This window comes from Nymphaea colorata, chromosome 1, assembly GCF_008831285.2.
Source record: "Nymphaea colorata isolate Beijing-Zhang1983 chromosome 1, ASM883128v2, whole genome shotgun sequence".
Lineage (NCBI taxonomy): Eukaryota > Viridiplantae > Streptophyta > Magnoliopsida > Nymphaeales > Nymphaeaceae > Nymphaea > Nymphaea colorata.
This window is the reverse complement of record NC_045138.2, coordinates 17,188,884-17,207,958: the sequence shown is the minus strand read 5'-3', so window position 1 is coordinate 17,207,958 and position 19,075 is coordinate 17,188,884. Positions and strand designations below refer to the sequence as shown.

Here is a 19,075-nt window from a genome sequence, read left to right as displayed (position 1 = left end):
TTGTCTTGGCATCATGCTGAACGTGACTATGGTTATGAACTGTCAGACATTTTCTGCTTGCGGCAACTTATTGCAGCCCACCTCCACGCATCCTTTTTCTTCTTCTTAAGTTTGAAAATTTGAGGTTATTTAAACGATAGATCTTCATGAAGACCAAAATATTGTAACTCTGTGTGGAGGAGAAAACTGCCTTCCTGGACTTTCACATGTTTATTCATGGACAAGTGCTATGTGTGTGTGTGCGTGCACGTGCTCTGTGCATACAGTTTGTGGTGTTGCTTCTTTTGGAGGGCAAAGAACCATGGATTTGAAAATCTCCGCATCAATGTTACAGTCCTGGGATCCATGCAAAAATTAAGGGAAAGAGAAAGGCATGGATCTAGGTGTAATCACATCTCTGAAGATGTTGAGGAATTCAAGCATCCCATTAGGGATCATCCACCTTGACTGAAATATCTCAAACAAGATCTCCTATCCTTGGATCTAAATTTTTTCCCTGTAAGGCAAAGCACTCCTACATCCTCGCATCTCTAGATATACAGGAAGGAATGACACGTCATTGGACTAAACCTTCTCGAAACTCCAATGCCAGAATTAGAAAGCAGTAAGGATTCCGATCCAAGTCAATATGTATCTCGAAACAGAGGCTCATGGGCCTTCAATGTCTAGTAAAAGGTTTCATACCTTAGGAGACAGCCATCCATGTAAATTAGCAAATATTTGAAAGCCTCTATCATTGTAAGGCTGGTGTGGGAGCAACTGCCAACTTGTGCTCCGCCACTGCCAAAAAAGTTTGTATGGGAGGTTTTAGGCCTCACTGGGGAACTATGGGGATCTCATGTCCTCGGATATCACATCGTTTGTTTGTATTACTCGAGGGCATAGCTGTTGAATCCTACGTCGCATCCAAAACTGACGTCTCAAACCCGAGACGATCGAATGCAATTTATGGGTATCCTTCAAAATGAGGAAAATTTCCGTCAGCCAAGAAAAATGAAGAGACAAAGAGGGAGAAGGAATCCCTTTTTTGAGTACGAAATGTTTTTTCAGGAATAGTGTTTTCCTCTCAATTTCTCCAATTTCTCATTTCAAAGGTTTACTCTAAATTGGCCAACTGTTTTTTTTAACAGTGAAACTACTTCCGAGTGGGAGCCCTGGTCTGGTCCTTTTAAGTCCAAGACAAGGAGAAAACTCGTGCCTCCAAAGTTGAGTACATCTTTCGGGTTAAGGCTCACGCTGGGCGTGGGCTAACCGGCGAAGGGGGAAAACCTCGTAGGAAATTGCCTAGGTTTGGAGTCAATCACCAGGTCAGGAACAAAATTCGTAAATTTTTACGCGGGATAAAATAAATTCTTTTGCAAACTGTAATTCATCTCAAACCATTGCGTGAAGTAGAGTGTTTTTCTGTCGAAGCACAAAATTCTTTTTTTGGGTGCTTTAATATTTGGTTTTCCCTTTTCTTCACTTCTCTCTCTCTCTCTCTCTCTCTCTAGCTCCCCATCATTCTGTCTCCCAATTTCGACCCAGAGGCATGCTCCAAGCAACCATTTCTGAATTGGGCAGCGCTTTATTTTAAGGATCTCTTATCAAAATCCGTTCTTGAGTCGATGGTCATCTCCTTCCCCGTGCTTAGTGCTCGTACTTACCCTCTTTTCCAACCCCTCTTCTGTTGTTCGCTTATCGACGGATGAGTGGTGGGCGGAAATCGTAAAGCTTGATTCAAGAGAAGGAAGAAGAGCCGATCTTTTCTCGTCGTAAGAAAATGGTCGCAGGATGTAGGCAAAGATGAGAGCTTTGCAGGTTCTGAAGTTCACGGCGTCCAGATGATGAACCAGGTGGTGAAGGTCCGGAGGGTGACCCTTGCAGCTTGCATGACATGCCCTCTTTGCAAGAAACTGCTCAGAGAAGCCACCACCATCTCGGAATGCCTTCACACTTGTAAGATTCTGGGTCTCTCTTGCTCCTTAAGTCAGTTTGATTTATTCTTCTACTCGATTACTCTAATATCTGCATAAATAAGCTGCTGATCTGTACGAGCCTCTCTCTCTCTCTGTGCTTATGCACGCGGACGGCAGAAGTGCACGAATCCGTATTGGATCTACGTTTATGTTTATATTGTGCATATGCATGGCATGCACTCGTGAATCGGTGGCCCTGGATGTGTAGTTTGTGAGCCGCAGTTGAAATAGTGACGTTCATGTCTCCATGTGGCGTGAAAAATTTGAAGACTCATTGTAATCAACATGAAGAAAGTTGGGTTATCCTATCTGCAGAAACGCTGAAGAAACAATGTGAAATTAATGTAAATTTTTTTCTTTCTTTTTGACTTTTTAAAGGTCCATAAGTAATGAAACGGGTGTGGATGATTCTTTATGAACCTGCGAAGTCAAGTCCATAATGAAGTAAAAATGCGTAAGTTTGATGATTTACTTTGGGATTGGCATGGAAACAGGGCGTATTTTTTGTTAGCCGACTTGTAGGCTTATAGGAGAATTTGGACATATCTGCGGTAACTGCAATCATATAGCAATATAGCATACACTAAGACAGGTGTAAACACTTTCACTTTCTATATCTAGTTACTTTTGGATCTCAAAGATGAGATCCTCATTGTGTCTCTCTATCTTTGGTCAAAGCGGCTGGAGAAAATTGCACTTGGATGCAGAAGATAATTAATTTGGATGACACAGCTTGACAGCCAGACGTGAATGGGCATGTATTTGTCAGAATTGGTGATTTGTAGTTGTCATTTATTGGTCATGCTTATTTTTACTTCTGCTTTCAATTGGCAAAGTTTTTTTTCTGGGTAGTGTATCAGTAAAATGCTTCTAGTGTTGTGTCTGACACGTTTTTGTTTTCAAATGTGGTAGTCTGCAGGAGGTGTATTTATGAGAAACTCACTGATGAGGAGGTTGACTGCTGCCCTATTTGCAACACTGATCTCGGTTGTGTTCCTGTGGAGAAACTCAGGTAGCTCTGTCATTCTATCTTGTTTGTTTAGAATGTAATTGATTTGTTCTTATGTGATATTGTCAATTCATCTTGTTGGGTTCCTTTTCATTCGTGCGAGCCTTGAATCCTTCTCAAAACTGGTCCCTAAGTTCCAAGTTTTGAGGCATTAGATCTGTACTCACAAGTAACTTTTGAGAAACATTCTGCTTAGACGTTTATTGCGATGACAGTCCCCTTGATTTGGGTATTTTCTTAAGGATTTCATTTCAACATCTTTCCTTCCAAAATTTTATACTTGGGAGTTACCATTTTTTTTGTGTTAAATAAAATGTTTTTTTTTTTTTTTTAATGGTGAAGGTATAATCACTAACTGATCCAGATACTTATTTTACCAACCTTAGAACTATGTCAGTATGGAATAATTACTACTTTGCAGGCAATGCCAAATGTGTTTTCTTTTCTTGACTAGAAGAACTGTGATAATTGTTTCTCTATCTCCATCTTAGCCAACGATGGTGAAAAATAAAAGGGTGTAGCGTTTTGATTTTCTGTTTGAAATGAGGATTAACCATTGCTTGATATCATGTCCTTTTCCTAGAGGTCATTAAATAAATCATTCACATATTAATTATTAGGTGTGCACTTGATTTCTAATTTAATGTTGTGATTTGGTAGTCCTCATTTTTCTCTGATTAAATTGTTTCTGATGTTTACAAGCCAGACATCATTACTTATGTCACCTTGCTGCATAAATAGAATTGGTCTGGCTGACATTTCATTGTCCAGTCTTACATGGAACTGCCAACATTTCATCCGTAACCACACTACACGTAATCATCTGGCCTCAATCTTCTCCATCTGAATCTAGTTTATGTTTGTTTCACACTATCAATGTCAAACAATTTTATCAGTACTTAGTATGTGTCTCTGTTTGACAATCTGTTTCTTTAAGTCAGTGCATTTGAATTGGTGAATACCACTATGAGTTCTTTGCATGAAATGACTGGAACTGAGTCACATTTGCCCTAGCTTTTAGGATGTGATTAGCCCTGCATAGAGTGGTTGCACCATAACTTTTTTTTCATTGGAGACTGTTTCTGTTGGAGTTGTAAATAAATTGATTTGGGATACTATATCCCATTTCTTATTTTTGCATTGAATAACGCTACTGAATGACTGAATCCTTATTCAGGCCAGATCATAATTTGCAAGATGTGAGAAACAAAATATTTCCTCTCAAAGGAAGCAAGGGCAAAGCAGCAGATATTGTGCCTTCCATTACATTGCCTGTTAGGAGAAAGGAGAGGTCTCTTTCATCATTGGTTATTAGTACCCCACGTGTAACAACACAAACTGGCTTAACTGGGAGAAGAACTAAATCTATTGCTAGAAAAGCTGCTTCTTTACGTGGGTCGAACTTTGCCAAAGACGAACCTGTAAAAATCAAAGCAGAAAATGCAGAAGACCATCATGATAGCTCATGTTCTCATGAGACCCAAGACACAATCACACAAAGGCAGGTAAGTAAGGGAATGGTCTGCTAATAGCATATGTTAATTGGCATGAAAGTTTGTAGTAGCCATTATTTATTGTTCAAAGCGACATTGGAGGACACAGGTTCCATTCTCTCTTACATTTCTATGCTCTAAAAGTCTCTATGTCCATGTTTTCATGGTTTCCTCATATCACATTATGCCTACATAATATATAATGGGATTGGAATGATTTCTTTTAACCAGAATTTTCAGGGAAACTTTTCATCAGGTTCAACCAAAAACTTGTTACAGAATTACTCTTATATAGCAAAGGAACTGGAGTTATTGAAGTGAGATTTCTAGTATTGCACAATTTAACAAGATGAGGTTTTACCATGTTTGCTTATTTCTATGCTGTTTTCTCTCTTAGGAATGGAGTTCTTTTTCTTTTATAGTTAATGAATAAGGTTATTTTCTTTGTCGACTACATTGTCAAAAGTATATGTTAACTGTTTACCTTGAAATCTTTTGGCAGAATCCATCCAATGGAGAGCCATCAAACTACGTTTGTAATATCAATACAGAGAATGGAGCAGAGCAGCAGCTTGGAAAATCTGGTCTTTGGAAACCTTTGAATTGTCTGTTAGAGGCTGCAACTAGGTCGAAGTCATTTAAGTCAAACTTTCAAGCTTCTTCTGTCAAGGCAGAGCAAGCTGACAACCCCGATAGTGGTGTGAATGTTCACAAGGCCAAGTTTAAGGAGCATGCTCGTAAACCAAAACTTCAGGATGATAAAAAAGGCACTGCTTCTGCACGTTCAGGGTTGGGTAAAGCTAGAAGGCTTCATGGGATTAGCCGGAAGCGAGCAGCTATGTCGAGGGAGATAAGCATCCCATCTCAACCCATGGTTACTCCTTCCTGCTTGAAGCGTGAAAAGAAAATAAGTCATGTTTGGTTCTCCCTTGTGGCTTCTGATAACCAGTGAGAACAGTTCTCTTATTACTCCAATAATGACAAATGCGTCCAGAAAATACTATTGATAAAGCGCTCTTGTGATCATGGTTTTAATGTTCTTATGGTCTACTAACTCTTCTTTTTTCTATCTTGTTGCTTGGTTGATTCAGGGAAGGAGATGAGGCTCTGCCACAAATTTCTGCGTGCTATTTAAGAATAAAGTAAGTTGTGCAGGTTCATCATCTGTCCTCTAAAATTCTTCATCATGATTGTTATAGTTTCTGTGATCTCTGGCATGCTGTACAGTTTGGTTCATCTTTACATCTGGTCTTTCATTTGTTCATTGGCTGATCTAAGATGCATTGGTAATTAATTTTTTGAATAGTTGAACCATCTTTAAGGTTGTTGCATTTTCATTGGTTCTATAGTGTCTGTCATCTTTTCTATTCAAACATATCATATCATATCTTTGAAGCAGTATTTTGAATTTTTCTTGCTAAGAAAAGTTTTATCATGCGAAGTACAAGTTATAATGAGGTTTTCTTGTGATATAAATGAAGGGGTTGCATAACTATGCTCAAAAAATAATCTTGAGAATTCCTTCCTCAGAATTCCTGAAAACAAAGTATGTTCATATTAGCATTTGAATTATATGCTTAAAAAAGGAAGAGGTGAGCAGATCCGAACCAGATTTCAGTAGAAGAGATGTGTGAGCAATTGCTTCTGCAATGGGCAAGTTCTCTAAATAAGATATACTGGGGCACTAAAGACTAAACTGCCCTTAAGTAATATGTCTAGATAATGAATGACGCTATAAAATGGCACTATTTGTGTTTTGTTTGAAAAAAGGGCGTTATTAGATGCAAGATACAATATAAATAAGCACATCTTAACACCTCCCTCAAGTTGTGCGTACCTTTATACCATGCTCAATTTGATTTAAGGAACTAGAGACTCCTCAATTATTAGTCTTTTTGTGAATATGGTTTGCAATTTGTAGGGGCGGAGCCAGGATTTTTTTCAGGGGCGGGCCAAACGGTCCATCAAACTTATTCGGGTAGGGCCAAACTAAATCTGGGTAGGGCCAAATTAAATCCGAATCTAAAAGATACATTACTCAACCAAAAAATTTCAATTTTTGTAATGTAATTTTTTTTTTTTAAATTAGTTGGGGTGGGGCCACGGCCTAGGTGGGCCCCCCCTCCCTTCGCCCCTGGAAATTTGATTCTCTTTGCCAATATATGTTGCTTCTGGTCTTTAATGTTCAATCTTTTGTCTAATGAAATGCTGCTCCATTCAATATGTTTTGTTCTCCTTGTTGTATGAGATTCAATGAATTCTAAATGGCAATCTAGTTGTCACAATAAAGAACTGATTTTGGTAAAATTTTTCCAAGTTCATCCTCAAGTTAATTTGTATTCAGCTGATGCCGCTTCTCGATATTCTACTTCTGTACTTGACGTAGTGCTACGTTTTTGTTTTTGCTGCTTCATGAAATTAGGTTTCCCTTTAATAAAGATATAGTATTCAGATACTGATTCGTCTCTCATCTAGATCACCACCTAATCCATATCTGAATTTGCAGACAATATTAAATATCATGGTTTTGCTTTCTTCTCTCATAAATAAAGCCATTTACTATTGTGCCATTAAGTATCATAAAATCCTTTAATGGGTTCCATGTGCACAATTCTTGGTTTGTGCATGAAATGCGATTTCCGATTGATTATGTGGTCGATGTATGCTCTAGTGAAGGTCAATGCCAACTGCGCTTCGATTATTGGTAGGATCTAATATACTTCTCCATCATTCTCACTTTATTTTTAATGAATTGGAGTTGGAGTAGCTACAGGTTTGCAATCCTGCATACCAAATTTGGCAAACAAATCAAGTGTGTTCTGTTGAGTCATAACTCATAACAAGTTTATCTTCCATCCTGTCATTTGCAGCTTCAAGGAAACATTGTAGCTTTCCAAGGTCCGTCAATCGAAATTTTTTTCTTAAAAAGACCCTTAATATCTTAATATTCTATTTAGGGTTCCTATTATTATCATATCATCCATGTATATGCGAAAAAAATTTCACACGTTTTTTCTTCTCAGAAATAGAAAAGAGATAATCAAGTTGTGAACGAATAAATCCATATTTTCGAATTTTTGATAAAAACTTTCAAATCATGAACATGTGGGTCGCTTTAAATCATAAATAGATCCTTTTTTATTTACATAGGCAACATGGTCTACATAAACATATTTGTAGGGCTGTTCATGGTACACTAAAAATTTCCATGTAGAAACGAATTCTTTACATCGATTTAATTATTATTCCTCCTTGATCCTCTGTCAAAAACAATTTCAAACTGTACCTATCTTTATGATGAGGTTGAAGGTTTCATCATAAGCCAACCCATGTTTTAGAGTAAAACCTTTTGCGACACGCCTGCCATATACTTTCCAAATGCTATTGAAACTCGAAAGCCCTTAAGTTTTCATATTCAAGGTGCTTTCATAAGTAACAAAGAAGGACATTTCCTATTCAAGATCTTCAAAGATAGCTGATTTATCATATACATGGTATGTACAGTCTTCTTGTTTTTTGAATAATACTTTATTTGCATAATCTGCACTAAGGTTTTTTGCTCATTTTTTAATCTGCTTCCCTTTTACAATTGATTAGCAAGTGTCTGAATGAAGATCCATGAGGGAAGCAAGTAATGACTGAAGGCTTCATATGAAACAGCTTTCTCTTTTTTATATTTATATCCTCTTTTCTAGCTGAATATCAGTATCTTTATTTGGTAAATTAATGCATCACAACTTTGTGCTGGTGCGAGGTTTTACCTTCTGTTGCTTTTCCCTCCTCATATCCCAGATGCCATTTTTTATCCTAAGCATATTGATGGGAAATTTCAGTTATCCACTTATCCTAGAGAGCTTTTAGCTGAGTTTGCTCCTCACCCAACTTTTTTTTTTTCTGATAGGGGTTGGGTGGGGGTGGTTGCCAAGAAAACAGTATCTTTTCCCCTGGTTGGCTCTGCTACAGTGCTACTGATTATAAAAGATCATATTCTTTTCATCTCTCCCAGCATAGGATATTTGGATCAAATCTTGGGGAAAATTCATTTAACTTTTATAGGATATACAACTTTATTTCACAAGCATAAATAATTGATTCTCGAAATGATTAAACTTCTTTCTAGTTGGGGTATCGTATTCCTTATGTTTGCTAGTGCAAAAAAGTTTGTTGCTTTTTAGTTGTTTTAATAAAATTTTTGCAGTGCCATTTTTAGTTATCATATTGCATGTGTCTTTTTTTCTTTTTCTCCTTTTCTCTTTGAAGTATGTGGACCTGTTAAAATAGTAAGCCGCTAGGTGTTTCAGAGCCAACAAATTGTCGATTAATGTCTATGCACTTAATAGCCAGTGATACTCAATTGTTCATGGTTTTACTATCTCCTTTCCAGACATGGAGCTTCTGCAATCTATTCATGGGAAGTTAGTTTTCTTTCTTAGATATTAAACACTGATCATGTGTTTTGGTATTCCTGTTGCAGAGATGGAAACATTCCAGTGTCATTTATAAAGAAATACCTGGTCAAGAAACTAGATCTCAAGAGTGAAGCAGAGGTAATTTTTCTGCCCAATTGGTGAATTTTCAGAGAAACAGTCATTCTATATTGTTTTTTACTGTCACAGAGAGGAGCTATTACAATTGTAGATTTTGTTGAGTGTTTAAAAAGATGAAGTTTTAGTGAATAAGTTTGGGGTCGTGTGAAGCTCTTATGTTTTAGGAGATAGTTTTCTTATTATTTTCATAAGTTTGTGGACTCTTAATGTAATTTTTAAGTTTCCGCCTCCTAATCACTATTAAGTCATGGATTAGGGTTAATGTCTTAATGATATTGAATTCTCTTATCTATCCTGCGTGCCAGGTTTTTTCTGTTGGGTTTAATTTTGCTTCAAAATTTACAGGGATTTAGTGGTTATGTGTTCTTTAATTGGCTACTTGACCTCATGGACTGTTGCCTACCGATCAGATATAAACTGAGACATATTAACCAGTAGAGTTGGACTGTGAGATGCCTGTATGACCCAGCTAAAGCAGGATCGAGCTTGGTCTGCAGCTTGCCTATGCAAGTCCAAGTAGGCAGCATGCATCTAAGTGTAGCTTCATGTTATTTTAGACAAGGAATATGTTAAACGGCCATAGCTGCAGTTCTCTAAATTATCAATTTCTGTCTACCTCTATGTGCTATGCGTGCAAGTGTCCAGAAGCAGCTCTCAATTCATAATTAACATTTTTAGCATGTCAGTAATGTTGGTTGCTGTTTGAGTAGCTGCAAACATCATAGTCAAACCTCTATTTGTATCATGTTCTCAAATGTTTTCGAGATATAGTATCACAGTTGTAACATAATAGTTGTTTGAATTGCAAAACATATCTATGTTTACCACTTTCATTTTGCCTTGTTTGTAATTTGGTAGCTGATTGTACGTTGTAATTTACTGTTACATTTTCTTGCTTGCATATATTGACTCATAACTCTTGTCTGACTGATTTAAGTATGCTAGTAGGTCTATTGGCTGAATCCATTTGATATTTTCTTGAACTAATTTTCTTCACTTTCAGTATTGAGCATCGTGAATGTTTTCACTTGTATCTTGAGGCTACCAGCTTCCTTTTGTTTTGGTGTATTCACCTCCCTTTTTTATTTGTTTCCTGCTGTTTGCAACAGCAGCTTGCATGAATTGTAAATTGTACTTTATACTATGGTTCTTGGTCTAGAATTTTTCCGAGAGAGTACTTAGACCATGCAAATGATAATGTCAGAAAAGGGCATTCTGAAATCTGAATATTTCTACCTGAATTTCATTAGAGCATTTTTTTTATCTGCAGTTTGATTTCATAATCCCTTTGTGTTGCCTCAACGTTTTTCATACAAAAACTATTCTTTAGTTGATTCTCTATCTCTATTAGAAAAATTTATGCATTTCCATTTCTGTCAGCAGAATAAATTGATGAAAAGCGTTATCAGTCTTAGTGTATGCTGATGATTTATTTTCATGAGAATTTGATGCTAGCCACCTGTCTATGTTTTAGTTTAGAAAACAGTATGAAAGGTTCGTTGAGATGGATAATGTTTCCCTTTCTCTCCCCCTAACAGGTGGAAATCTCATGTTGTGGACAACCTGTCCTCCCAAGCTTGGCAATGCATAGCCTTGTAGACTTGTGGCTGAGAAAGTCATCCACTTCGAAAAGGGTAGCAGCTGCTTCAGGTTCCTCAGCCAAAGATTTGGTGATGGTGCTCGCCTATGCTAGGAAATCTTCAGTCTCTTGAAAAAAGAAAGCTGCTTCTTGGAATAAATAAGTTGCGCTTCTCCCCTCCTTTTGTATGGACTAGCTGAGTATTAATTCAGTTGTTATGATTGTTTATTGGTTGTCCTGAAGAGATATCTGGCGTTCTTCTTCCATTCGTGGATTCATTAGTCATTTTTTTCCTGTGTGAATGTTTTGCTGTGTGGGTATGTGTCGGAGAGGGATACTTACCTGGACTGAGTTAATCGGAGGGGTGGGGGGATAGAGAGAGAGAGGTCTCCTATTATGAGTATGTTCTACATTGTATTACGGTTAAGAACAAAACATTGTTAATGCTGGCATTTATGAACCCATTTTCCATCTTCTATTCAGTATGATTAAGTGGCATGAGGGGTGACATTTTATGCAGTGACTACGTTAACAAAAAGTATAATGGACAGAGAGAGAGAGGATTCAGGAGTCGTCATATATTATTGAGTAGATCATTGTTGACCTGCAGATGTATTCTAGCAAAGCACAAGCCTAGATTAAACAGGTTTAATGTGCAAAATTAACAGTAGGACCACATTCTTGATGTCGAAAACCTAATCTGATGGTTCCGGGGATGTTTGATTGACTTGAAATCAATGAAATTTTGGAACCATTATTGTCATTTTTTAAAAATGGGAATTGTGTTGGCAAATAAGGAATTTCGATTTTAGAATTGCAAACTCATTTTAGAATCAACATTCCAGAACTATGATCCCACCTTAGGGGTGGCATTACGACTCCAGAATTTAGATTCTTTTCTCTCTTTTTGGAGCGCAAGGCAAAATTCTATAATTTTAGCTCCTTTTTTTTTATCAAACAACACATTTTTAATTCTACAATAAAAAAGTCCATACTATGAAGCTCAAATGAAAATGGAACTGAAATTGTCATTCTAATTTCAGAAGTACACAGTTTCCGAATCAAAATTCTTTCAAAAGAGGAGGGTGGAATGCTTCAGAAGCTATCCGAACACAGTTTCCGAACATATTGAATATGAGCAAACTCGTTTTAAATATAAAGTTAGATGGATGACCTTTACAGTATGACACAATATGGAAAACTGCGGACCAATGCAAGGCATCGTTTTCGAAAAAGATCGACTTCAAATATTTTTTTATATTTATTGTGCATGCTAATTTGTCTCCTTGTCTCGACAAATATACGCATAAACAATATTCAAATGTTATTTTTTGAGACTTGTTAATGGTATATGTATACATATGTGTATATCTTTTATATCACAAATATGGGTGGAAACGCATCGGCATGTATCGGCCGATATGCCATATGATTTGGATAAACATGCGATGCCTGAACGGATATTTGGATGACAATGCATTTTCTAACACCCCAGCTGAATTTAATTGCAAGAGTTTGATATAACAATCCGCCTAATCTGAGCTTGCTTATCAATAGAAAACAAAAAATATATAAGTAATATTAACCGATTTTGACATCCTGGCTAGGATTTAGAGACATTAGAACTTCAAGTTAAGGAGGTCAAGAGTTTACTGAAATACGATTTTTGTTACGGATTCGTTTCATCTCGGAATCCTCAGCACTATGGTGTTTCAGTTGATATACGCCCACTTATAGTGTACAACAAGTCGAGCCTTTCGACTCGAACTTGCTTGTGTAAGCTTGACTCTTTTAATAAATGAGTCTAGCTCGAGCTAGAGTTAAAACTTGAGTTATAAACAGCTGAGTTCAAGTTACACTAGCTTGACTTGTTTAAATGTGTCTTCCTTGTTTGTTAATCTTCAGGGTATGTCATTAATTTTTTGATGAATTTAATACATTTTTGTTGCTTTTCATTTTCATTTAAAGAAAATATATGAAACAAGTGACCAAACTTAAACGAGTCGAGCTCGAGATTAGACTGGGTTCACGGAGTCGAGCTCCAACTCGCCTTATGAAGCTCGATTCAAGTTCGAATCAAATTCGAGCCTAGCAATATGTGGCTCGAGCCGAGAACGAGGTGGCCGAGGTCAAGCTCTGCTAACATGTTATATCAACCCACCTGCATTGGACCGTATCGGCCTATTTTCTGTTTTTCGTATTTGAATAATAATTAAACATAATCTTAGAATGATTGACAAATTTAGAAGTTGGCCATGTTAAAAGTGTAGGAATATGAATAAGCCGAATTCGTATCGGATCTAAGTTGTGTTGATGAGTATGGATCCATCTGCAGGTTGGACATCTGACAGCACGGGTCCAAACCTGAGGTGCTGATAATATCCAATCTGCTATATCGTAATGCTGGGATCAAATTCGTTCTGTTCGCAGGAGATCATAGAAACACAGTACAGTTTCTTTAGTAGACCCATTATACCAACGTGCCATCCTTCAGATTCGAAGCAAGCCGAGAAAACACAAAGGGAAGCCCCCGGAGATAGAAGATCTTCACGATCTTGCTGTTCGCCGAATATGCAGCAGGTGAATGTTAAATATGAAGCTTAGGATGTTCAGATTCAAAATTACAAGTACCAACATGCAAACCGGCAAGAAATAATCCTGTTTTTCGTTCTAATTATTTGCGGAAGGTCATGGTTTACATTCTGATTTTAGGGTTCTGGAGTGGAGGCCGAGGTTACATGGGAAGACCAGCAGAACATCAACCGCTTTGGTAGACTCAACAGCAGATTCCACGAGCTTGAAGATGAGATCAAAGCCAGCAAGGTTCCATATTCTTCCTTTTGAGTTCTTTGTTCGCTTTTCTTTTATGCGCATTTAGTTCTGGTTGCTGTTTGTGTGTGGGCTTTCGTCTTCTTTGTGAAGATATTGGGAACCATCAGTTTCTTTTTGATATCCGAATTAGCGTGTGTCGTTTAGCGTCTGAAACTGGTCTTTTGAGGAAAGTTTTGGGTACCCGTCTCTGTTTCTTGTGCACTCGAGTTCGATGGTCTCCTTCCTGAGATTCTCGTCTCAGGCCATTTAAGAATCGGGCCTATGATTCACCGCAGTTAGGGAATAAAACCATTTCCAGCAGCACAGTTTTCCATTTAAATAAATTGTTGATGAAGATCCATCTGTACCGATCATTTTCCATTTCATAATTTGTCTATTGTGGGCTAGTCCGTAGCTATGAAAAGAAGAAATCTCTTATGCATTCATGGTCTAATGTTGATGTGTCAGTTTTAACTGGCCACAAGATTAACCTGTTAAACTTGCCATTTAATTACGAAAATTGCTCTTTGCTACAAAATTAGATCATAAAACATACTCTCAAAACTGTATCGATTTGTCAATTAACCATTGGAGAATGAACTATGTTCCCCACATCAAAACTCTGAATAACTTAAGATCCAGTGATATGACAAAAGTACAACTGCCTACAAGGTTGATGCCCTTGGAGCTACTGGAACTACTTCCCTTTCATTTGATTCTTCCTGAATTTTATTTTGGATTTCTGGAGAGCTACATTAGAAGAAAGATTAGCTTAATTAGGCCCGATGCAGATTCATGATAAACTATTTTCCTGTTTCTTGATAGTATCCACATTGATTGCAATGTCTGCAGCATTTTAAATTATTTGTGGCTGCACTGTTGAATCTTATCCCCTGGTCTTCAGACTCTTAATGAGAAGCAACAAAAAGAAAAAAAAAGAAGTAAGCATAATAATTGAATCAAGGAAACTTGGTTTCTCTTCGAGAGCAAAATCTACTTGGATTGACATGGAATGCCACGAAGTTCCTCCTAAGTTGAAGAGGTGTGGTCACGGATGGTTCTTATTAAGCTCTTTAGTATTAAACATGGATGACTTTCGTTTCATCCTTCTTGCTTCCTTTGTGATCCCCTTGGTTCTAGAAGATTATGTTCGTTTTTGCATTTAACATTGCATATGTGCTGCTTACCAAGGGCTTCTTTGTTTGTTCAATCGTGCTTTAGTTTGTGAGACCTTTTGTCTCTCTCCTGCTGCATGAATTTTGCTTCGTATACTATACCAAGCGATATTGAGATCTGTGTTTGAGGTAGTGTTCTTGTCACGACCCAAGTTTTGACACAATTTTTTTTTCTTTTTTCTTCTTATATATATATATATATATATATATATATATATATATATATATATATATAAGAAGAAAATATAAATGTATTGCAGAACGAACATCAAGTCTTAAAAGTCAAATCAAATCTTGGGTAATTACCAAACAAAAACAAATCCAACAAGGAGAACAATGTCCCAAAGAGTCAAGGACCCGTGTAGAGCCCAATCAAAAGACTACAACGACTCGATGAAAATGAAGTCACAAAAAATCCCAAACTTGACTCAATGCCTAGATCGCCAATGCTAGTCCGTCGCAAAACTGAAGGAGTTCCTCCAAAAGCCATCAGTCAATCAAGAACTACTTGTAGAGATAGAAGGGAAATGGGGTCAGATTGCTTTGAGTATGACAATATCCAACCATAGGTGGAGCATGGTTCGACAAAATAAATATGTAGTTATATTAAACAAAAACTAGCATGCAGCTCAAACTACTGTCTGTGACTTGAAACTTTAAGTCAATCCAAGGCTAAGTTTACTACCATAAATGTAGTAACACAATCCATTGTGGGTGACTAAGATACACCAATAGTCTAACCACCACCAAACATGATTATAGTGACGTGCATCAACAGAAATCCTTGCGGGCACAAACATAGGCAGAATAAAATCAATATTCACTAGACAATTTACAAAGACCAAGAGTAACCTGTAGTAAAACCTCCTGAGATATCCCAGATCATCGCTGCAACAACATGGTCCAACCACTCAACCTAAACACACCCCTCTAGGCACCCGTTTCATTTACACCCGCAATATAACATTTTTATGAACAACATTATTGATGCTCAAATCCATAAGATTGTCCATGTGTTCCTGAATATACATATGTATGAACAACATTATCTCTGCCCTAGTGTGTTCATACAGTTGACATGTATACAAATATGTATAAACAACACTATCTCAACTCTAACATGCACAGAAGGTTGCCTAATATATATATGCGTAAGAACAACATTATTTCAACTCTAACGTGCACAAATTTATGCCATGGATATACATGTATGAACAACAAGTAAGTATCTTATCTCTGATATATCTATGTAATTATCATACATATATATATATATATATATATATATATATATATATATATATAACAACAATATTATCTCATCTCTGATATGTCCACATGATTGTCATATATATTAATGTAAGAGCAATATTATCTCATCTCTGATATATTTATATGATTGTCATATATATACATATAAGAACAATATTATATCATCCCTGTTGTATTCACATGGTTGTCATATATATTCATGTAAGAGTAGTATTATCTCATCTCTGATATATCTATATGATTGTCATATATTTGCATATAAAAACAATATTATCTCTTCTCTGATATGTCCATATGGTTGTCATATATGTACATGTAAGGACAACATTATCTCATCTTTGATATATACCCATATGGTTGATATATATATACATGGAAGAACAACATCATCTCTTCTTTGATATGTCTACATGATTGTTATATACATACATACAAGAACAATATTATCTCTTCTCTGATATGTCCATCTGATTGTCATATATGTATTATATATATATAAGAACAATATTATCTTATCTCTGATATTTTCACATGGTTGTCATATATATTCATATAAGAACGATGTTATCTCATCTCTATTTTCTTTAAGCTAGTAGGCATGCCTCATAGAATTATGCATTGCACAGTTTTATCATAACATGTTATTATAAACAACATTATTCCATGCTCATTAACAAATAAATGTTTAACTTGACATATTGTTGAATGCATCTTTCTCTCTCTCTATATATATATATATATTCTATTTCATATATGTATGCATTTAGATATCTTTGTATACATCTAAACACAACAACATACAAGAACTACATGCTGCACTTCGGTCTAAATATTCTCATACATGAAAAAATTATAAGGTCTGCTCACCCAATCTGCCTATGGATCTGTGTACTTCAAGTACAGTCCACCAACACTCTAATCTACTATAGTTACTGCACTAGCTCTCTCTCTCTCTACACCCTTGCAACATATATATGTGTATATATTTACGATCAGATCATAACATACTCATTGAAAACTGCATAGATGTCCAAGCATGAGCCTGTTTCTGTTTTTAGATACGTACTTGAAAAATTTATGGACAGAGGCAGTCCTGCTAATTATGAATGATCAGTTCATTTTCCTTCCTTGCACTACACATACATAATCATATACGTCCAGATTATAAATAGCCTTTGCACATAACCATACCTATACATTCATAATTGCCAACCCAAACTAAGTAGGGCACTTACCCGAACAGAGATTACTTGAATATAAATCAGCAGCTCACTAGCTTCATTTTGTAACATTTTGTGGCTAAGAGAGAACAAGTCATTATCCTCAACTTAGACTTCAACTAGGGATGCAGTAAGAAAATAGAAGGTATCTCATTCTCTCTCCAATCCTTTTGCTACAGGAGCGCTGTCTGTGCTTTATGTCCTATAGTTCTTAATTTTACAAGTGATAGGAGCTCAACTGCACCATTGCTCTAGGTTATCCAAAATTGGAAGTGATTACCTTTAGATTTCAAAGCTTCTCCAAATACCTTCTTTCTAAGCCTCCTCATGGTCCTGCACTAGGTCTAGGTTCAAGTTTCAACTCTTCTAGTCTCCCCTATGAGTCCCTGCTAAAGTGGATTTTGTGGTTAGCAGCATGACACTAACTTATTGCGGTTGAATGTGCCCAATAGCTTTTTAGTAACTTTGGTGACTGTCTCCGCTTCCCGCTTAGATGTGGACATGGTCCATGAAGCATAGTGGAGATATGCAAAACAGGTCAGCAATTCAGCATCCTGAGGAGAGAAGTATCTCTTTTCACCTAAGCCTTATTTTATTTGTTTTTTAAATTTTTATTGGTTTGTGTAGTGAGAATGGCTGCCTAAGCAAACCTTGTAGTAAGCTGTCATGCCTTTTCTCATGGAAGTTGGAGTAGAGGATTCTTTCATAGGAGGCATCGTATCTGTCCTTTCAATGGGCTATAGGGGCATTGCAGTCATACAAAGCACTTCCCTGCCTTAATCTTTGTAACCGGTGAAATATAAAATGCTTTGTTGCAACTAACTGCAGATTGTGCAAAAATTTTACTAATTGGTTCAAGATTTTCAGGTGCATTTGATATCATCCAAGGACAAAGCTTGCAAATTTTGGTGCAGTTGGGATGAGGAATCATTTTCTTGTTTTTCTGCCTATTCTATCGAGAACTGTACACCATGCTATCTTACTGTCTCTTTATTGCTCTTTGTTTCAGGATGAGGAAGCATTTTCGTGTTTGTGTGCCTATACTATAAAACAATCTCATGCTATTTTGTTCCCTTTGTTGCTCTCCATCTTTGAATGAGACCCATTTATCTACTGACCGGTTCACTTTGTCTATAGGAAATGAGTGAGAACCTGGAGGATGCCAGCAATGAGCTGATTCTGTCAGATGAAGACATGGTGAGGTTCCAAATGGGGGAGGTTTTCACTCACATGCCAAGGGAAGATGTTGAGAATAGACTGGAAAAGATGAAAGAGGAGGTCGGTAAGAATTTGGAGAAGCTGGAGGATGAGAAGTCCTCGGTATTATTGCAGATGGCCGATCTGAAGAAGATTCTGTATGGAAAATTCAAGGACTCCATCAATTTGGAGGAGGATTAATAAGAACAAAATTATGTTGTCTCTTCGTTGGACTTTATCGATTGTGACGAAGGTCTATTTCATAGCTTTTGCTTGGATTTAGGACAGTTTTGTGTCGCTTCTAATTATGGGATATATATTGATGGGCGTGAAGAGTTTAACCTAGAACCATGGGCTACTCTGTCAAAGGTTATTTCCCTGATGTAATGAATTTTGTTCTGGAAGTTAAATTTTCCTGCTGAAATTGCTTTGTCTTTGAGTATTAATCTCAATATGTATATAATTGATCTATAGTTGAATGCAAACCATTTGCTTTAGCTATAGTTGAGATAACTTTTCTCGCAATTTGCTTACAAGCTGAAGCATCTCTCCAGTCTCCGAGGTCCCAACTTCCATAAGTTGAGAGCTAGTCATTTTGAAGGTGCAACCTGACACTTCTTTTTTGACAATTATTTGCAAAAGTTGTGTTGGTGCTGGGAAATTTCTGAAGATGAGTTACCTGTTTAACCATGGCAATCTAAGTACAAAATGGAGCTTAATATGTTTTACTGGTCCATTTTAAAATGGCCATTGTTCGAGAATTGTAAGGCGCTCGTTCTCTATTACTACATGAAGGTAATCAAAGCCGACTAAC

General features: G+C 36.8%; 2 protein-coding genes across 2 annotated transcripts; both read left to right on the top strand.

Annotated features, from left to right (window-relative positions):
- Positions 1-1,195: 1,195 nt before the first annotated feature.
- Positions 1,196-11,068, top strand: LOC116265247 (E3 ubiquitin protein ligase DRIP2). The gene is made up of 7 exons (XM_031645808.2): positions 1,196-1,938; positions 2,871-2,970; positions 4,145-4,472; positions 4,963-5,408; positions 5,552-5,602; positions 8,935-9,007; positions 10,546-11,068. Exons 1-7 carry the CDS (start codon positions 1,824-1,826, stop codon positions 10,717-10,719), a joined length of 1,287 nt encoding a protein of 428 aa, XP_031501668.1. The 5' UTR covers positions 1,196-1,823; the 3' UTR covers positions 10,720-11,068.
- Positions 11,069-12,956: 1,888 nt separating this feature from the next.
- Positions 12,957-18,695, top strand: LOC116246052 (probable prefoldin subunit 4). The gene is made up of 3 exons (XM_031617740.2): positions 12,957-13,166; positions 13,299-13,409; positions 18,202-18,695. Exons 1-3 carry the CDS (start codon positions 12,987-12,989, stop codon positions 18,460-18,462), a joined length of 552 nt encoding a protein of 183 aa, XP_031473600.1. The 5' UTR covers positions 12,957-12,986; the 3' UTR covers positions 18,463-18,695.
- The last annotated feature ends 380 nt before the right edge of the window (positions 18,696-19,075 follow it).

What these genes read in the sequence shown, in the direction of transcription:
- LOC116265247 (XM_031645808.2), top strand. Translation starts at nt 1,824, where the DNA reads ATGATGAACCAGGTGGTGAAGGTCCGGAGGGTGACCCTTGCAGCTTGC. An exon ending in CTCGGAATGCCTTCACACTT is followed by an intron (nt 1,939 to 2,870) that starts GTAAGATTCTGG and finishes CAAATGTGGTAG; the next exon opens with TCTGCAGGAGGTGTATTTAT. An exon ending in CTTGTGGCTTCTGATAACCA is followed by an intron (nt 5,409 to 5,551) that starts GTGAGAACAGTT and finishes TGGTTGATTCAG; the next exon opens with GGAAGGAGATGAGGCTCTGC.
- LOC116246052 (XM_031617740.2), top strand. Translation starts at nt 12,987, where the DNA reads ATGCTGGGATCAAATTCGTTCTGTTCGCAGGAGATCATAGAAACACAG. An exon ending in GTTCGCCGAATATGCAGCAG is followed by an intron (nt 13,167 to 13,298) that starts GTGAATGTTAAA and finishes TTCTGATTTTAG; the next exon opens with GGTTCTGGAGTGGAGGCCGA. An exon ending in ATGAGATCAAAGCCAGCAAG is followed by an intron (nt 13,410 to 18,201) that starts GTTCCATATTCT and finishes CTTTGTCTATAG; the next exon opens with GAAATGAGTGAGAACCTGGA.